The sequence below is a fragment of the Aureobasidium melanogenum genome (genome assembly GCF_000721775.1).
Source record: "Aureobasidium melanogenum CBS 110374 unplaced genomic scaffold scaffold_1, whole genome shotgun sequence".
In the NCBI taxonomy this organism is placed as follows: domain Eukaryota; kingdom Fungi; phylum Ascomycota; class Dothideomycetes; order Dothideales; family Saccotheciaceae; genus Aureobasidium; species Aureobasidium melanogenum.
Window position 1 is genome coordinate 2,394,906 of NW_024470053.1, and position 16,132 is coordinate 2,411,037.

At 50.0% G+C, this 16,132-nt stretch overlaps 6 protein-coding genes across 6 annotated transcripts; 2 read left to right on the forward strand and 4 right to left on the reverse strand.

The window, feature by feature from the left end:
• Positions 1-361: 361 nt before the first annotated feature.
• Positions 362-3,734, reverse strand: M437DRAFT_62257 (uncharacterized protein; the record flags this gene model as incomplete). Its single annotated transcript, XM_041024040.1, has 3 exons — positions 362-1,527; positions 1,575-3,593; positions 3,644-3,734. The coding sequence occupies 3 exons, from the start codon at positions 3,732-3,734 to the stop codon at positions 362-364; spliced, it is 3,276 nt and encodes a 1,091-aa protein (XP_040884915.1).
• A 764-nt stretch (positions 3,735-4,498) lies between these two features.
• Positions 4,499-6,572, reverse strand: M437DRAFT_71672 (dihydroxyacetone kinase; the record flags this gene model as incomplete). Its single annotated transcript, XM_041025714.1, has 6 exons — positions 4,499-5,022; positions 5,097-5,189; positions 5,238-5,717; positions 5,772-5,926; positions 5,977-6,125; positions 6,177-6,572. 6 exons carry the CDS (start codon positions 6,570-6,572, stop codon positions 4,499-4,501), a joined length of 1,797 nt encoding a protein of 598 aa, XP_040884916.1.
• A 791-nt stretch (positions 6,573-7,363) lies between these two features.
• Positions 7,364-9,149, forward strand: M437DRAFT_62259 (uncharacterized protein; the record flags this gene model as incomplete). Its single annotated transcript, XM_041024041.1, has 4 exons — positions 7,364-7,376; positions 7,406-7,412; positions 7,519-8,747; positions 8,884-9,149. The coding sequence occupies 4 exons, from the start codon at positions 7,364-7,366 to the stop codon at positions 9,147-9,149; spliced, it is 1,515 nt and encodes a 504-aa protein (XP_040884917.1).
• Positions 9,150-9,850: 701 nt separating this feature from the next.
• On the forward strand, positions 9,851-12,002 carry M437DRAFT_62260 (uncharacterized protein; the record flags this gene model as incomplete). Its single annotated transcript, XM_041024042.1, has 3 exons — positions 9,851-10,109; positions 10,314-11,325; positions 11,375-12,002. 3 exons carry the CDS (start codon positions 9,851-9,853, stop codon positions 12,000-12,002), a joined length of 1,899 nt encoding a protein of 632 aa, XP_040884918.1.
• Positions 12,003-12,398: 396 nt separating this feature from the next.
• M437DRAFT_62261 (MFS general substrate transporter) lies at positions 12,399-13,982 on the reverse strand (the record flags this gene model as incomplete). The annotated part of the gene is made up of 3 exons (XM_041024043.1): positions 12,399-13,387; positions 13,445-13,741; positions 13,799-13,982. 3 exons carry the CDS (start codon positions 13,980-13,982, stop codon positions 12,399-12,401), a joined length of 1,470 nt encoding a protein of 489 aa, XP_040884919.1.
• Positions 13,983-14,420: 438 nt separating this feature from the next.
• Positions 14,421-15,899, reverse strand: M437DRAFT_71675 (mitochondrial 3-hydroxyisobutyryl-CoA hydrolase; the record flags this gene model as incomplete). Its single annotated transcript, XM_041025715.1, has 1 exon — positions 14,421-15,899. The coding sequence occupies one exon, from the start codon at positions 15,897-15,899 to the stop codon at positions 14,421-14,423; it is 1,479 nt and encodes a 492-aa protein (XP_040884920.1).
• Positions 15,900-16,132: the final 233 nt, after the last annotated feature.

A 16,132-nucleotide genomic window follows, 5' to 3' on the forward strand; every position in this document is an offset into this window, starting at 1 on the left:
TCCTGCCGTGCTAGACACAATTTGTTCGTGACAAGCATTGTTTATAGGGTGACCCTGACACAGGCTGGCAGGCGAAACGAAATCGACACGGCTTCTGAAAGACACGAGACCCAAATGAGGGTTTGTGGGAGAAAGAGAGGATACTGGAATTGTTGAAACATGCGATGTTGCGCGATGCTATGTTCTGATACTACTTCTATGCTAACCATCCATTCCCAATGTGATGCTCCTACACATAGCAATAATCCGTCCGTATTGTTACAACCCATGTATCGATCCATAGTGTGCCAATCCCTGAATGTATCCCCTTCCTTTCCTCGGTTCCAATGTTCGTACAGTAAACAATAATATCATAAGCTCATCATGTGGTAGTAGCAGTAGTGTTTGCGTGTTCAGTAGAGACCTCCCCAGATGTTGTTGCATGCAGAGCGGTAGTTGCATCAGTGACTGCCGTAATGGCGTTGTTATCAGTAGGATTGCTAGTGACAGGAGCACCCATGTCGACGTTCATCATATCGAACTCATCGAAGTTGAAATCGAGAGATCTTCCAGGCGTCATGAAGGTAGGCATGGCATCCGAAAAGTCGAACTGGCGACCAGGACTTAAGAACGGCGCCTCGTGATGTGCGTCGCTCAACAGCTGCGTCAGCTGACGAGTGAAAGGCGTCATCTGATTTCTAGATGGGGACGACAAGTTTGCCCACTTCGATGGAGTTGTCGGGAAGAGGTTCTTAGCCTCAGCCGAGCTAAAGGTGGGCAGGAACGTCGAGCCTTGGTTGCCGCTAGGCGTACGTGTGTTGCGTGCCACAGTCCGAAGGGAAGAGCGCGAAGGTGTCGGAGTTTTGAGCAGTGTATCTGAATTAGTAACGTTCTTCTCGGGAGTCTTGCGAGGTGTCTTGAAGACGTTGGGCGAACATTCAAAAAGATGTGCAAGGTCATCATCCTCTTGATCTTGGGGCGGGCGGTTCTCTTTGTTTGGTTCCTCGACGAACGCCATCTCGATGATAGTACTCGACGGCGGCTTTGAACCTGGAAGGGCCAGATCATCAAGTGTCTTCATCTGACCGTTTCGCTCACGTGGAGATGGGAACAGCAAGCGGCGTGTCGGTTTAGGGGTCAGATCTGCCTCGACTTCGATAGGACTCTCTTGTGAGCCAACAAATCGAGCGGGACTACTCTGGATTGCACGATGCAAAGCCGCGTCCAGTTCAGGACCGGTCCACTGCCTTTCGTTCTCGTCACGCTTGGGCTGAGGCTGCACACTGTTTGCTCTTGGACGAGCGACTGCTGGAACAGGTTCATCGCTCGTGCGCTCTTCACTCGAGCGGCCGTTACTTTCGTCCTCAGGCTGAGCAGCATCAGTGTACAATGCTGAAGGCTGATCAACAAAGTAATCAGACTGTGGCTCTGATGGACCGGCGGGTGGCATAACCTTGCGCTGTTGCTTCTTGCTCTTGGTTGCTTGCTTCTTGACCCATTTGTCAGAAGGTCTCATGACTCTGAATTTATTGAACCAGAGGCCGCAAGCTAGCCTTGTTAGTATGTGTCATGATGTGTGGACTCGGTCAACTTACGATTGCAAACTTGCATGGTATCGAAGCCCACCGTTGCATCTTGCGACTCCTTGGTCTTGCGCATCGATTTGATGATGCGATACTTGATAGATTTCTGGGTTTCAGAATCCCGCTCGAGCACCTCCACTCCGATGGTCACAGTCTCATTCTCCAAAGGATCCATATCTTCTTCTGGACATCCCTCGACCGTCTTGACAAACAAATGACGCCAAGTTGGTGTCTCAATAGCACCGCAGTGGCCACAGAAAGGAGGCATCTCACCATTTTCGATCGACTTCTGAAGTTTGTCTTGAATGTTCTTCTTTCTTTGTGCTCCAGAGCCACTACGAGGTGCCTTGACCTCGGTTGGCGCAGGTGACGCTGCATCGGATCTGACAATCATCGAGGCTGACCTTGCCATACTTGGCTTATTAGACTGTGGTTTGGGTGGTAACGCGACTGAGTTTCTGCGAGAATTCTGAGCCAATACGGCATTGCGAGCTTTCTTACGTGATAACTCTGCCTGAGCTGCGGCGGCGTCATCCATCTTGCCAGTATGTGCCATCTGCATCCTTGTGGGCAGCAACTCTGGGGGTCCAGGTGTCTGCTCGATAAATGAAAGCCCAGAAGGTGGCGCCTGTATCCTAGGTCTGTATTGTGCAGCAATTTGCATATCTTCTTCACATACAGATCGGTCTTCGTCATCGTCATGACACTCGAATGTAGAACTCATGTAACCAGAATCAGCTGGCCTGGAGAAGGATGGTAGCCCTGGACTAGAAGGCTCAGGGAGAAGAGGTGGTGACGATGGAAATTCGGTAGGAGTAATGCCATTGTGGTCGTTCGCAGCATCCTCGGGCGAGCTCATAGCCGATTCAGATGGAGGAGCAAGACAGCTGGGAGTCGGGTCGTAAGGAGAATTGTAGGTCTGTACTCTGGCAAGAGATGATTCGCGGCGGAGCATGCTCCCGACATTGTTACGTGATCCAGGCAGATTGATCTGTGGGACTGGCGTCGGGACTCTGGGTGGCGGTTCCAGCGAGTTGCCCACTATACCCGGGCGCATAGCGACAGGCTTGTGTACACGAATAGAGGCTGCAGTACTGGCTGTGACGCGTAGTGAATCCGATGGGCCACCAAAGGCAGACTTGCCATGCCAGTCGGCCTGTGTCACCTTTACTCTCTTTCTTGCTGGTCCCTCCTCTTGATACTGCTCTTGTCCGGCCATAGATCCTCTGCGTTCATGGTGTATATCACTCTGTACTGACATCCTTGACGAGGGCCTGGGGATGTTCTCGGAAGGGTATGCTTGAGGTCCAGATTGGTTCATGGCGGGGCTATTGACTCGGCTTGGTGGTCCAGTGTATGATGGAGTCGGACCGGAGAAGGACGGTTGACCATGGAAGCTAGCGTTGGAGCCTTGTCGTGGACGTTGGTAAGACATCATATCGTGATCCGTCGTCTCTGGTCTCGTTTGGGTAGGCGTCAGTCCTTCTTCGAAAGGAGCACCGAGAGCAAGGCCAGATTGTGAGAAGGAAGCAGACCAGGCGTTAGGATCGAAGCCAGCAGACATGGCGGGGTTGATGTTACGGTACATCTCCATGCTCTTGAGGAAGTCACCCTGGACGGGCTTGGGTACTGGGACCAGCCTCAGTTTGACTTCCAACGTCTCCTTGACACCGTTCGAGAAAAGACCCATTATATTCTTGCAAACGCGACCAGTGATCATGGTTTTGGATTGATATGCAGGGGCGGTAGGGGTGGGTGAGGCGGCAGCAAGCACGGACGACAGCATTCCTTGGCCCACCAGTGGCGTCTCATACTCAGAGTAGTCGTAGGCATAGATAGTGAAGTCTCCTTGGGTGAGACGCGACACGAGTTCCGGACTGGCCGAAACGATGGCTCGAATACACGTGCGTAGTTCGATGACACCGATCTGTGTGTTCTCGTCGATGGGTACGGTGGGCACGTGTAGGATGTCGGGAAAGCGAGCGAGGCAATTCGTCTTGTTGTCATTGTCGAACGTGTAAAGAACCTTGACTGCGAGGGCATCAGCAGGAGTTGGTGCCATCAGGAAGTCATCAAATTACCTCTCATAGGACGCGTCGGTATGTCGAGAAAGGGATTTGCTGGTGACTGTGACGCGTCAACGTCCATAGCAAAGGACGCCGGAGACGACATGGTGTGTGAGAGGCGAGATTAGAAGGTTGTGAGTGACAGAAGTCGACAGAGAGTTTCTCGGATTACAGCATGCTAGGGAGAGGTATGCGAGGATGAAGAGGAGCGATGGACGTGTTGATTGTCGGAACAGCGAAGGAAGGAATTGAAACGGACGCGAAGAAGCAAAGACGAAATTACAAGGTCGTTATGATCTCAGACCAGAAGGGAGGTTGGATGCAAAGATGCAGCTTTAGGAGCGCGACACGCGCGCGTCTAGAATGAAACTGTATGGAGGTCCGAGCAGACGATCCAGAGGTATGCCGTCACCGTTGGCAACACAGATTTGTTCAAGAATGTAGAGACTTTGTCTCTACCGTGTTCACAGTTTATGGGGAGCTGAAGAGGCCTTTATATGCTCCTATCCGAAGATAGCAAGAGTCACAGGATGTATCTTGAGCTCGTAGATGCGGAAGGAGCGATGCTGACCGCTGCACAAGGCCGAGCATATCAAGCATAAAGAGCCCGTGCATCTTATCCGTGCGCATAACTTAATCTTATCGCAGACATCCAATGCAAGGTCGCCTAACTCCTGACACAAGCACTAGACATTACCTATCCTAAATTGTATACATCTCGTCTGTAGAGGCCTAAACCACTCCTCGTAGCTGTACAGAGACTGTAGCTCATGCCCGAGCATACTCTTCTGCCTCTTGAGGTGGAAAATTCTTAACATAATTACAGATTATATACAAACGAACCGCCTCTATACACAGAAAATTCCGGTTTCATGCCTCAGCAAGGCCAGCCAAGAACTCTGAGAGACCATAAGCGCCAGGATCTGGGACCTCCTTGAAGCCCTCATTGCCGACATACACGGACCGTCCGAGACTGGCCTTCATTCCCTTGGTTGCATCTGATCCTTGCTTGGCTGCCTGAGCCGCCTTCTTCAGGTCGTTCGTCGCTGCGAGCTGCTCGATGAAGGGCTCAAGTGCGTCCACCAAGGTTCTGTCACCAGGTCTGGCTGGCGTGTATTTACCAAGACCTTCCAGAGCCTGTTTAGCCGCCTTGGCCCAAATCTCGGTTGTCACTTCTTTCTTTCCAGAATCTGGCGATTGAGCACGTAGACCGGCAGCTAAAGCGTTCAAGAAGATGGCGTAGATGGCTCCACTAGTTCCGTCCATTGACGTCTCAATCACAGAGATGATACGACCCAAGAAGATTGCGGCGTCTGTCGTTTCCACATCGGACGAGATGAGCTGAAGCACTGAATCCGCACCGCGCTTGAGACCAATGCCACAGTCGCCATCGCCTAGAAAGACGGTCTGATTAGTATCTTCCCGATTCGAATATGGTAGCAACCACGCCGCCAGGCTTCAGACTTACCAACAATGGTGTCGTAGTGAGTGACATCTGGTTCCGCAGCGATTACGCGTTCCAAACCAGATTTGAGCACTTTCTTGGCGCCTGCAGTATTGACTATTGAAATTTCAGCATATGTCTTGATGAACTGGAGGGTAAACTCACTCGTAAGATTGCTGGAAGTTTCTTGCTGGCCATCAGCCATGGCAGTCTTTCTGCGGTCTGCAGCGCTTGATTTGTTCTCCCAGGTTGCAGTGTTGATAGGTGTGGCCCAGCCGGTAACCTCAGAAGGAGCGTCAAGCAACTCCAACATCGACTTGTCCAAGCCAGTGTCCTGAAGCTTGAGCAGAGAGATGCTGAAACCAATGCCGTTCAGACTGGTCATGAAAGTGCCAACGAGCACTCTGACAGGTCTGATATTGTAGTACTTCTTAAGCTGGTCCAATACCTCGGTAGCGATACCACCCATTTCAAGAACGCTAACACCGCCGAGGTTGTTGATCAAGACCACTGTCTCGTCTTCGCTTGAAACCTTCAGGAAGCCACGTTCCTTATCTTCCTCGTCTAGCATGTGTGCCAACATCTGTTCGACCAGATCGGGGAGGTCTGCTTTCGTTCGCTCGGATCCTGCTTCGTTGTGGATACCTGGCAGGACAAGTCAGCATCCAGGTCTGTGAGATTTGAGCTTGTGAGGCTTACCCATTCCAATTTCAACCTCTTCGAACGTGAGTTCGTCTTCGCCAGCTTCAGTGACCTTGCGACCAGGAACGTGGACGTGCGAAAGGGACGATCCAATGGAGACGATGTTTTCAGCCGCTAGCTTTGCGACACGGTGTACGTCCTTGAGGGGTGCTCTGTTCAGAGGTCAGCTCTGGCCAAGATACCCGACTGCTCTCTAACACACCCAGTAGCGGCAAGTGCTCCAGCAATCTTCTGTACAAGGACGGTTCCTGCAATGCCTCTTCTGCCGACTTTACCACCCTTCGACCTAGGAACACCAGCGTCATCGCCAACCACAAGCATTTCGATGTCGACTCCTGTTGCTCTTGCTTTCTACACAGTGTGTCAGCAATACTTCATCTACCAACAAACGGTGAACTTTACCTCGACTCCCATGCCAAAGTTGAGCACGTCACCAGTATAGTTCATGACAATGACCAAAACACCTTTCGCTGTATCCACACGACTCAGAAGACATCTTCTGATCTGCTCTGCAGAGGGTGAAGCAAAGATGGTTCCGGAGATAGCACCAGACAGGATACCGGGTCCGACGAATGCTGCAAAAGAGGGTTCGTGGCCTGCACCACCACCAGAAACGACCGATACTTGCGAAGCCTTGTAGAGACCTGCATCTCCACGGCGGAAGATGATCTTGTTCTCAGCATCCAAAGCAACTGAAGGATTGGCAAGAGTGATTGACCTCAGAGCCGTGAGGACCAAGTGGTTTGGATCATTGATGAAGTGTTTAGCAGCGGGGTTATACGTCGAGGTTCCAGACATAGTGACGAAAGATTACTTGACAGCGATCAAGGAGAAGAGAAGGAGCAGAAGCAGATGAGGCAGAGGAGTGAGGGGAAGCAGGTCAGAAGAAGTACCCATCCTTCGTGTCCTGCTCCTCCGACGGGGACCACAAAAAAACACCAAGACCTGATGCTCTTCGCAACCCCGCCATGCCGCATCCGAGCATCGCTGTTCGCACCGGCGCGGCGTGCCGATCCTACCTCCTTGCGGACCACTTCCGCCGACTTTGATGGTGGCTTGCGGGGAAAGGCAAGCCACAAGGTGGGGTTCTAGAAGGCCGAAACCTCGACCTGCGAGTCTTGGGAAATGGCCAAGGGTCGTCCCAGATGCTCAGGTTGACATTTTACTGTAAAATCTGATATACAGAACTTCAAGCGATCTATCTCGCGCCAAATGACGGCTTGATACATCATTCAGACTGATCTCCATACTCCACACTGCGCTCCGCGTCTCCGAATCAAAACTTGGCACCCAACTTTACCCGAGCTGGTGACTCTTACCTTCTAAGCAAAACTCATATCTCTCGCTCAATTTTTGCGACGTTCGAGCAAGCCACTACAGGAAATCAACCTTGTTCAGACTCGGACTGAGCATGGCAGTATCGGATCGTTTCCAGCGCAGGTCACCAGCCTCCGAGCTACAAGTATGGGCGATCTACACCATCTGTTGGTCGAGATCACATCTTGATGGACAGAGATAGGTACGAATCTCACACGCGACAAGATATGGAGCGCAAGTTATGAGCGGTTGATTGGGTGTGGTGGCACACGATGCCCAAACGTAGTAAGTAACTAACATTTTGAGCACAATAGTCACAAGGTATGTGTCATTTTTGTGCTTGCTATATTTGAAATGGGGAACGCTACTTCCTGCATTGCACTCACGATCTCCTAATCGTACCGCGGAAGTGAAAAAGTTGCAATAGCCGCAACATGAGCACCCAGAGACTAACCTTCACGCCCGTGGTAAGGGTGTTCGACGCTTGTCCAGAGGATGGAAAAATATATTTGAACGACCAGGGCCGCAAGCATCAGCATAAGGCAGATAGAAATGTCTTTGATGAATATTCGAGCAGCTCACAATCGACGAACTCGGATGAATATTTCATCAGGAACATGTCGCCTGCCCCGGATGGTGACACGATCATCGTAGCGAGTTCGATTCAAGAGAGCGAGGATCAGCTTTTAGAAGAAAGCCGAGCATCCGAAGACCAAGCAAGCCTTGAGAGACGAGTAAATTTTAAGTACAGAGAAGAGCATCATCTTACCCTATATCTGCTTCGGACAACATTCAAGGGCTCCTGGAACCAGACTACAAGAGTCTTCAATGAAGTTTACCAGCAAGATGTTACAAACTATGGACTTGAAAAGGGGCCACTACGGACAGCTTTAAAAACACAGTTTGCTTATCGACACAATAGCCAAAGCGCCCTTTGGCAAGCCTTTCGTAGGGAGTCTCAAGGCAACAGATGGGCATTCACAGATATCAAGAACCGCATAGAGACCGCCTTGTTGACGTTCAATATTCCAAACAAAGCGATAACTTTGAAGAAGAAAAAGAAGAAGATCCGCCGAACTTGCATAAAGAGAGAAGAAGCGCATCCTCCTCTACCAGTTGTACTTTTCAGAGCCTACAATGATGCCAGCCAAGGATCAAATTCGAGCGAGGGGTTTGTTGCGAGCCACTTCGAAGACCACGATGGTTTGCCGTTACCACCAGAATACTCAGACCATGACCTGGAAAATGCTATAAGAAAACATCTCAGCAAACACGAAGATTTCAAGTCTCCTTTCATAAGTACCAGCAGCTGTTTGATCAAGGTCATGCGTCGAGCAATCAAGGCGAGCGAAAAGGCTCAAGATCTGACCTCGTGCAGAATCGGCATAATAAACACGCAAAAGGTTGGACAAGGCGACGTAATTTTTTACGCCCGGCCATACCGCGAACTGTTCCGCACGAAAGGAGTCTACCCATGGAGGTATTCGGCCGAAGAAGAATATTTGGTTTGGGGCAGCATACCTAGAAAAGCTATACTGGCCGACCTATCTTTGCAAGGTCTATCGTTATTTATAGCTGAGGATCCTGTATTATCTCATGCATTCGATACGGACGTTTCCAAAGGAAAAGTCCAGGAAATGTGCAGGACGTTGAAAGGTAAGCAAACGCCATTGTCATCAGAGCTTGTCGCTGGGATAGCTCGCCTTATTGCTTCTCTCGGTATGGAGATCAATACACCACCAGCCATTATTGCCAAACTTGTTTATATATGGCTGGTTCGTTGTATTGCCAGTCCAATCAGCGGATGCTTGGCTTGCTGAAGCTGCAGTCTTTGCTCACAGTTTCATCGACTCGCAAGATTGTGTGGTTGTTGGTCATGAGGAAAAGTACTTTGCTGCCATTTCAGAGGCATTTCTGGCTGGTGCAAGGACATCAACTAAGAGTTGGATTGCACATATCGAGTTGAACCAAGACCACGCGCAAGATATGGTTGACCGAGCGGTCAGAGTCGGGCTCCTTTCTGCAGAAGAAAAGTTCTCGAGGTCAACAGTTCACTGAGTACTCTATTTGGAAGTCACGAGTACCGACTAAGGCTGTCTGCACCTGCCCACTGAAGAGGTATACCATGAAAGACATGGTAAGAGCAAACTATCACACGTCACTAGCTCTGCATATCTACGCATCTGCAATTGCCAAATCAAACACTCGACAAACACGATCTCGACTACCTTAAATGCATCTTGTTCAGCCCGTGCCCGCACTCAAACCAGTCGTCTGGCATACTTCCTCCTCGTGTGCTGAAGTATGTAACGCGTGTGATTGTCAAAATGCACAATGCTAACAAGAAACAGAATAGTGTCCACTGCGAAGCGTTTGACCTTCTAGCCAGCTTCAAACTCTTCCCACCGATGGCCGCTGCATTCGTCAACCTACCTCGTTTCAGCAACAAGCTCCTCGTGGAAACCAACCTCTCGTGCCTATCATCTCTCCGACCACCGCCGCTCCATACAAGAAGTACAAGGATTCATTGATCGCTCACACGACCTGCAGTGATAGGAATGGCAAAGGAAATATACCATCTGAGCGACAGTCGAGAAAGCGAGATTTGGTGGTGTGAGCTTTCTATCTCACCGCGAGCAAAAATTTATCATCCAAACGGTGTATGCTTCGATCAGTTCCCTCGGTACAGCAAAAAGAGCTCGTGGATGAGGCTCGTGAATCATCTCAGGAGTCAGAACGGAGCTACAAGGAAGGCTATCATGGCAGTGGTGAGAAGAGGAACGAGAGAGGAAACCAGTCAATCACAGAGCGCATTACTACAGAAGAGAGGCAAGAACCTTTGCAAAAAGAAGCACTATCACATGAATGCAGGTATCGGATTCTTCCAAATGTCGATATCCTCTCTGAAGGACATACTAAACAAAGCACCAACTCTACTTGTTCCTTGCCTCTCTCTCTCACATAACCTGCTCTGCGAAGTCATGTGCATCGCAATACAAATTCGCACTTCAATCACTAGTAAGTATGCAGGCTAGTTATTTATCTCAATTCTCACTATTATGTTAGACTCGACCCCGGCCGCTCATTGTTAATCAATAGCAAGTCTAGTCTAAGCCTTGGAAACTACAATGGCAACTCAATTGCCTTGCCAGAAGCGTGATCCTATTCACCAACACCAACAATAGACGGCTTGGCTATTGATCATGAGCATACTAATACCAGCTCTCGAGAAAGACACTCTCTTCTTCCTATCATCCACTCTGTCGCTTTTCTTCTTCTTCCTCTACCTGTTCTTGTTCCAATACATACCGCTGGTTCGGTTGATTGCTTCATATCGTTCTTTCTTTGCCATTTCTCGTTGTCTTGCCGGTCAAGGACCTTGCATCGCTATGTCTTTCACCAAGTGCTGCTCCCCCGAGTTTGATCTCGGTTCCAGTTCGTCCCTCACTCTCAGCAGCCCCATCACTGATCCTGTCGACGTTCCGTTTCGCTTTCGTGACCTACCCAAGGAGCTTCGCTTCATGGTCTACGAGTATGCTTTGTCATTTGACTCAATCGACAAGTACTGCAGGGACTATCTGGAAGTCCTGCATGCCATCCAATCAAGCGCAAGAGAGTCTGCACCTGCTCCTGCTGTCAAGAAGGTCTGCCCATCCATTCTCTTGACCAGCAAGGAGATCACCGAGGAAGCTCTGCCCTTCTTGTACAAGACCCCTCTCAACTTGTCGTTCGGTATCTTGAAGGCCCATCTCCAGGATCTCATTGCCCCAGAGCTGCTTCGTAAACTTCACCATATCAACATCTCGGATGCTGGAGCTCGTCATCTTGACACTCCGCCCCATCACTGCTTCAGTGGTCTTTGCTACACTTGCGTCGAGCTCGCTGTGATTCTCAGGCCTGGCCACTCGCTCAAGTCGTTCACCATGGACTATGCTTCACCTTATCTGTCTGTCCATCTGAAGGAATGTCTCAACGATGATGGCAGGCAATGTGGTATCAAGAGCTGGAACCGCAACTTACTCAGGTCTCTCAAGGAGCTTCACAACATCGAAAAAGTCTCTGTGGCTATCGAGCTGCCTGAGAAGGTGAAGCAGGAGCTTGTCAGCTCTATGAAGGGTCCCGCTTGTGGCTTCCTCAGTCTTCCTCTTCATGTCCGCCAGAAGATCTATGGTTATGCTGCTGATCCCAACGATGGTGCAAATGCACTTTCGCGTGCCACCAAGGCGCTTGCATTGTAAGCCTGCACTCCCACTCTTTTGTAGCAGCAAACTAATCTACATCAGCAACCAAGATCCTGACTTCAAGGAAACAACCACTCCGACCATCTTCCTCATCAACAAGCAAATCAACGAAGAAGCCTCGGACATCATCTATAGCAAGCCCTTCGTCATCAAGGACTTGTACCCAATGGTCAACATGACTTTCTTGAAGCTGGATGATTTCTTCTCCCGCTACACTTTCAAGAAGGTCCAGCACTTGGAACTGCATTTAACCGACCACAACCACCTCAGCATGCTCCACACAATCGCCAGCGTCCTCAGATATCGTCGCAAGAAAAACCCTCTGAAGTCGCTTACCCTCCACTTCGTGGAACCACGCAGCAAACGCCTGATCCTCGCCGTCAACGAGTACTACCCAGACAATCCCATCTACGTGTGTATGCGCAGTCTCAACTACCTCCGCGGCTGTGTTGAAAACGTCTCTATTACTGGAAGCATGCCTGAGTGCTTCACTGCTCCTATCATTCACAATATGGGCTTGAAGTCGTTTGATCAGATGGCTATGCCTGTCAAGGTGGTGAATGGGGGTGGTCGTCAGGTTGATGTGCATGCGGTTCAGGGTACTGTGTTCTACAGGAAGTACCGTGGTGTCTTGGCTGATCCTATGGATGACCGTATGATCATTGATTGATGGGGAGGCGGATTTCTGTGGATGGTCGTCGTTGGAGAAGAGGGTGAAGGAAGAGATGGAAAGAGCGACTCTTGATGGTGAGCTGTTTACTATGCTCAGGTCAGGCAAGAGCGAGAAGTCGGGAAGCGGAATACAATTTGGAAGAGAAGGAGCGATCATGAACACATGGCTCGGTATTTCTGTCTTTTCTGATCTTGATGGAAGATCTGGTTTCTTTACACACACTCTTTTTTGATGAAGGGTTTGCTTTTTCAATTGCTTCATAGACTACAGTATTTCAGAGAAACTGAGCCAGCTCGAACCAACTCCTCTTGTTCCAAACGCCTGTTTTCCGTCTGTGAGACACCAATCTTCAATGCATTCCCTGAAAATCTGCACCTAATGCCCACACTAAACTCACAGCTCAATCTTGAACTTCTCTCTAATCATGCCGCCATACCTGTAGAACAAGACCGGAGCAGGCGCAATAGCCAACGCCAGGAAGCCAAACACACTACCTCCCCACCCATACCCCAGAGCCTTGAACAAAGACGGCGCAACCAAAGGCACAATACCACCAAACAAACTCCGGAACACTGCACCAGCAGCAATAGCAGAAGCAGCATACTTTTCAAACGAATCAATGTAGTAGTTTTGCGTGCAGTTGAGAATCATAACTTGACCAACACCATAGAAGTAGGTTGCTGTGATGCAGAGAGCCCAGTGAGCATGTTTCTCCACGGCCCAGAAGAAACAGAAGAGAGAGACTGGGATGAGGACGGAGCCGATGTTTGCTAGTGGAAGGCGGTATTCGGGGACTGGATCGCGCTTGTTGCGTTCGCCCAGCTTCTTATATACGCGATCGATCTGCGGGACAAGGAACCATACAGCTGTAAGGAAGCCCAACCCAGGACCCAAATAGAGCAGGCCGACTTGTTCGGTGTCGAAGCCATAGTCGCCTTCGAAGATGGCTTGCATGTTTGTGTAAATGCTGTATGTTGTGCCAAAAATGAGGGCTTGGTAAGCACTCATGATGAGCACGATGGGCTGCGTGATAATCTTGAAAGGCCTTCTCAATGAGTGAGCCAGTTTTTTGCCCAGTGGCCGTTCATCTTCGCCTTCGATGCGGTACTTGCCAGACGATCCTTCCTCAGATTCCATACTGGCTTTTCTGCGGCTGAGGAGTACGGGTGCATAGGATTCGTGAAGGAAGAAATAGCCGACTATGGTGTTAACGGCGCAGATGATTGTGGTTGTCCAGAAGATCCAGCGCCAGCCTGCTCGTTGTACGATAATACCGCCAAAGAGAGGGCCGAGTGTAGGTCCAAGGAGAGGACCGAGTAAGTACCATCCGAAGACACCAGCTCTCTCTTCTGGTACAAACATGTCTGAAATAGTTCCGCCACCTGCAAATCATAAGCATGAAACAATCAAACTCCAGAAAGTTGCATGAATCAACGAACCGTTTGCGATAGCGACAGCACCAAAGAAACCAGAGATAGTCCTGACAGCCAGCAAAGTGGCAATATTAGGAGCAAGTGCAGCCGGAACTTGAAGAACTGTGAATGCCGCATAGCAATAGATGTAAACGTTCCTTCTTCCAAAAGTCTCCGAAAGAGGAGCAAGAACGAGAGGTCCAATACCCAACATGATTACGAAACCAGTGGTACATCCAATAACAGCATCTTTAGTAGTGTTGAGATCATCAGCTATTTGCTGGATGCCAGGACTAAACATGGATGATGCCAGAGGCGAAAGGACTAAGCACACATATTGTCAGCCCATGACTTTACAAACAACAGAAAGATGTAACATACTGGCCATCAATGCAATAATACCGACATTGGTCATCTTTCTTCGCTTTGTCCACTGTCTAGGATCACTCGCATCATTCTCAGAGAACGAGATGATCTCGCGACTATCCCCGCCTTCTCCGCCATCGACGTGCCCATTCTGAAGTAGAGGCTCTCGCTCATCTTGTCTTTCCTGTTGAGGACTCATCTTTGCACGGCTTGTTGAAAACAGCACGCGACTCTTTGTTGATGAATGAGAGAGAAGCTCGCCGCTCATAGAGTAGAAAAGAGGTGACGATCTAAACGATCAAACGCGCGATCTGCATGTCCCTGCAGAATGACGTCTCCATTTTCCTGGGGCATATTTGAGCCTCCTTTTTCGCTCGATCAATGCCGATGCCGATGCCTCATAATAGAGGTGATGTACGCTAGTTAGTTGCTCCAAGTATCATCATCTATTGCTGATGGTTGAGTTTTCTGCAGTATTTGAGCCGTGGGTCATGATTGTCAACCGGCTATCGCTTCCGAGATGATTGTATGAAGCGCAGCACGAGCAAATGCATAACATGAATGTGTTTCCCGAAGATAGTTGCTTGAGTTTGTGTAATTTACAAGATCTATACAATAAAAAAGTCTGGTCATAAAATCAGTTCCATGAGAAACCTCTCTTGTTGTCGGCAGGGCTTGTCCTCCTGTTGAGCACTTCCTCGACCTTTTCTCTGACACCCATCTTTCCACGTTTCGTTCTCACGAAGTAGTCGACAACAGCCTCAGCATTGTTTCTAGGGTTGCCCTTGACGAAAGCCTCAATTTCAGCTTCCCGCGGCAGTCCGGTCCAAGCATGAGGGTAGTCAGTGTAAGACGAGTCATCGCCAGTGTTGGGAAGTTCGAGCTTGAGCTCATCAGCGAAGAACGAGTTGACCTCGCTCTCTGACACCTCGTCAAAAGTAGTCTTTGACCACTGAGGCTTTCCAGCAGGCTTGCGGATCAGGCGTGCCGAAACACCCTCGACGAAGTCAGGGTGCTCCATGAACTTGGAGGCAATGTTGTGCTCATTTTGGAAGGTCTGAGCAATGTTCCATTGCGCGCCTCTCCTCAGTTGGGAGAGAGTGACCTTGATGCTGGTCGGACTGCGCTGTGCAATGGTTTCGCGAGTCTTTGCAGCCCACTTCTGAACCTCTGGAGGTGAGGTTTCCTCAGTTTGTTGCAAAGCTTCCATGATCTGGTCAATGTTGTGAACCTCTTGGAAACAGTAATCAATAGCAATGCGAACATTGGTCGAGAAATGCGGGGGTGCGTCGTGAGGCATGCCGGTAGTGAACTCCTCGATGGTGTCGTTGATGATGCTCAGGCGGTTGTTGTACGAAACGTCATCGCCAAAGTTGAGCTCGGCAAGACGAGCCTCGAGATCAGGAAGCGAACTGCTGTCGAGGTAGTGGGTAGCGATTCCTGACAAGAAGACATTGACGCCCTTGACCTGTTCACTGGTAAGAGCGAGGTAAGTGCCCACGGCACCGTCCATGCGAGGCAAGAAGAAGCTGGCGCCGACGTCAGGGAAAAAGCCAATAGTGGTTTCGGGCATGGCGAAGACGGTTTTCTCAGTAGCGATACGGAAAGGAGCATGGACACTGAGGCCAACACCACCACCCATGGTGATGCCGTCCATGAAGGCAACGTAGGGCTTGGGGTAAGTCGCAATGGTGTAATCAAGCTTGTATTCGAGAGCAAAGTAGTCTTTTGAACGCTGTTGACCCTCGGGACCAGTTTGGTTGTCTATGGCCAGAGCGGCAACATCACCGCCAGCACAAAGAGCTCTACCGGCGCCCTTGAGAACGATAACGTTTGCAAGTTGAGACTTTTGCCATTCCTTCAGACGTGGTAGAATCTTGTTGGCCATGGAGCCATTGAGGGAGTTGAGCTTCTTGGGGCGGTTGAGCTCGATAGTACGAACACCATATTGTGAGCTAAAAAGGACATCGTTGGGGTCGTCTTCGGGTTTCCCAGCCATGTCGGCGAAGGAGGGGTTGTTGATACGGGCGCGGAGAGGCATGATAGCAGTAGGACGAGACCGCGAGATCCAGCTCAGCGGTTGAGCAGTGCGGGTACAGGATGGTCGGAGCAGCATGTTGGAGAGAGAAGAAGGGAGAGGGCTTTCTTAAGCGGGCATGGATTGCGTAGAGCAAGCTTCAGAGCCTCGGTAAAGATCAAGCCGGATATTGCGGGCAGGAAGCGCGACCGAGATGGACGAGACAATCGACGGAGAGAGGCCGAGTCCAGCAAAGGGAGGGAACGCGACAGAAAGGTATTAATGCGAAAGGGAAAGAGCTCTAGCTGAACCGGCGTGCTTTGCAATGGCCG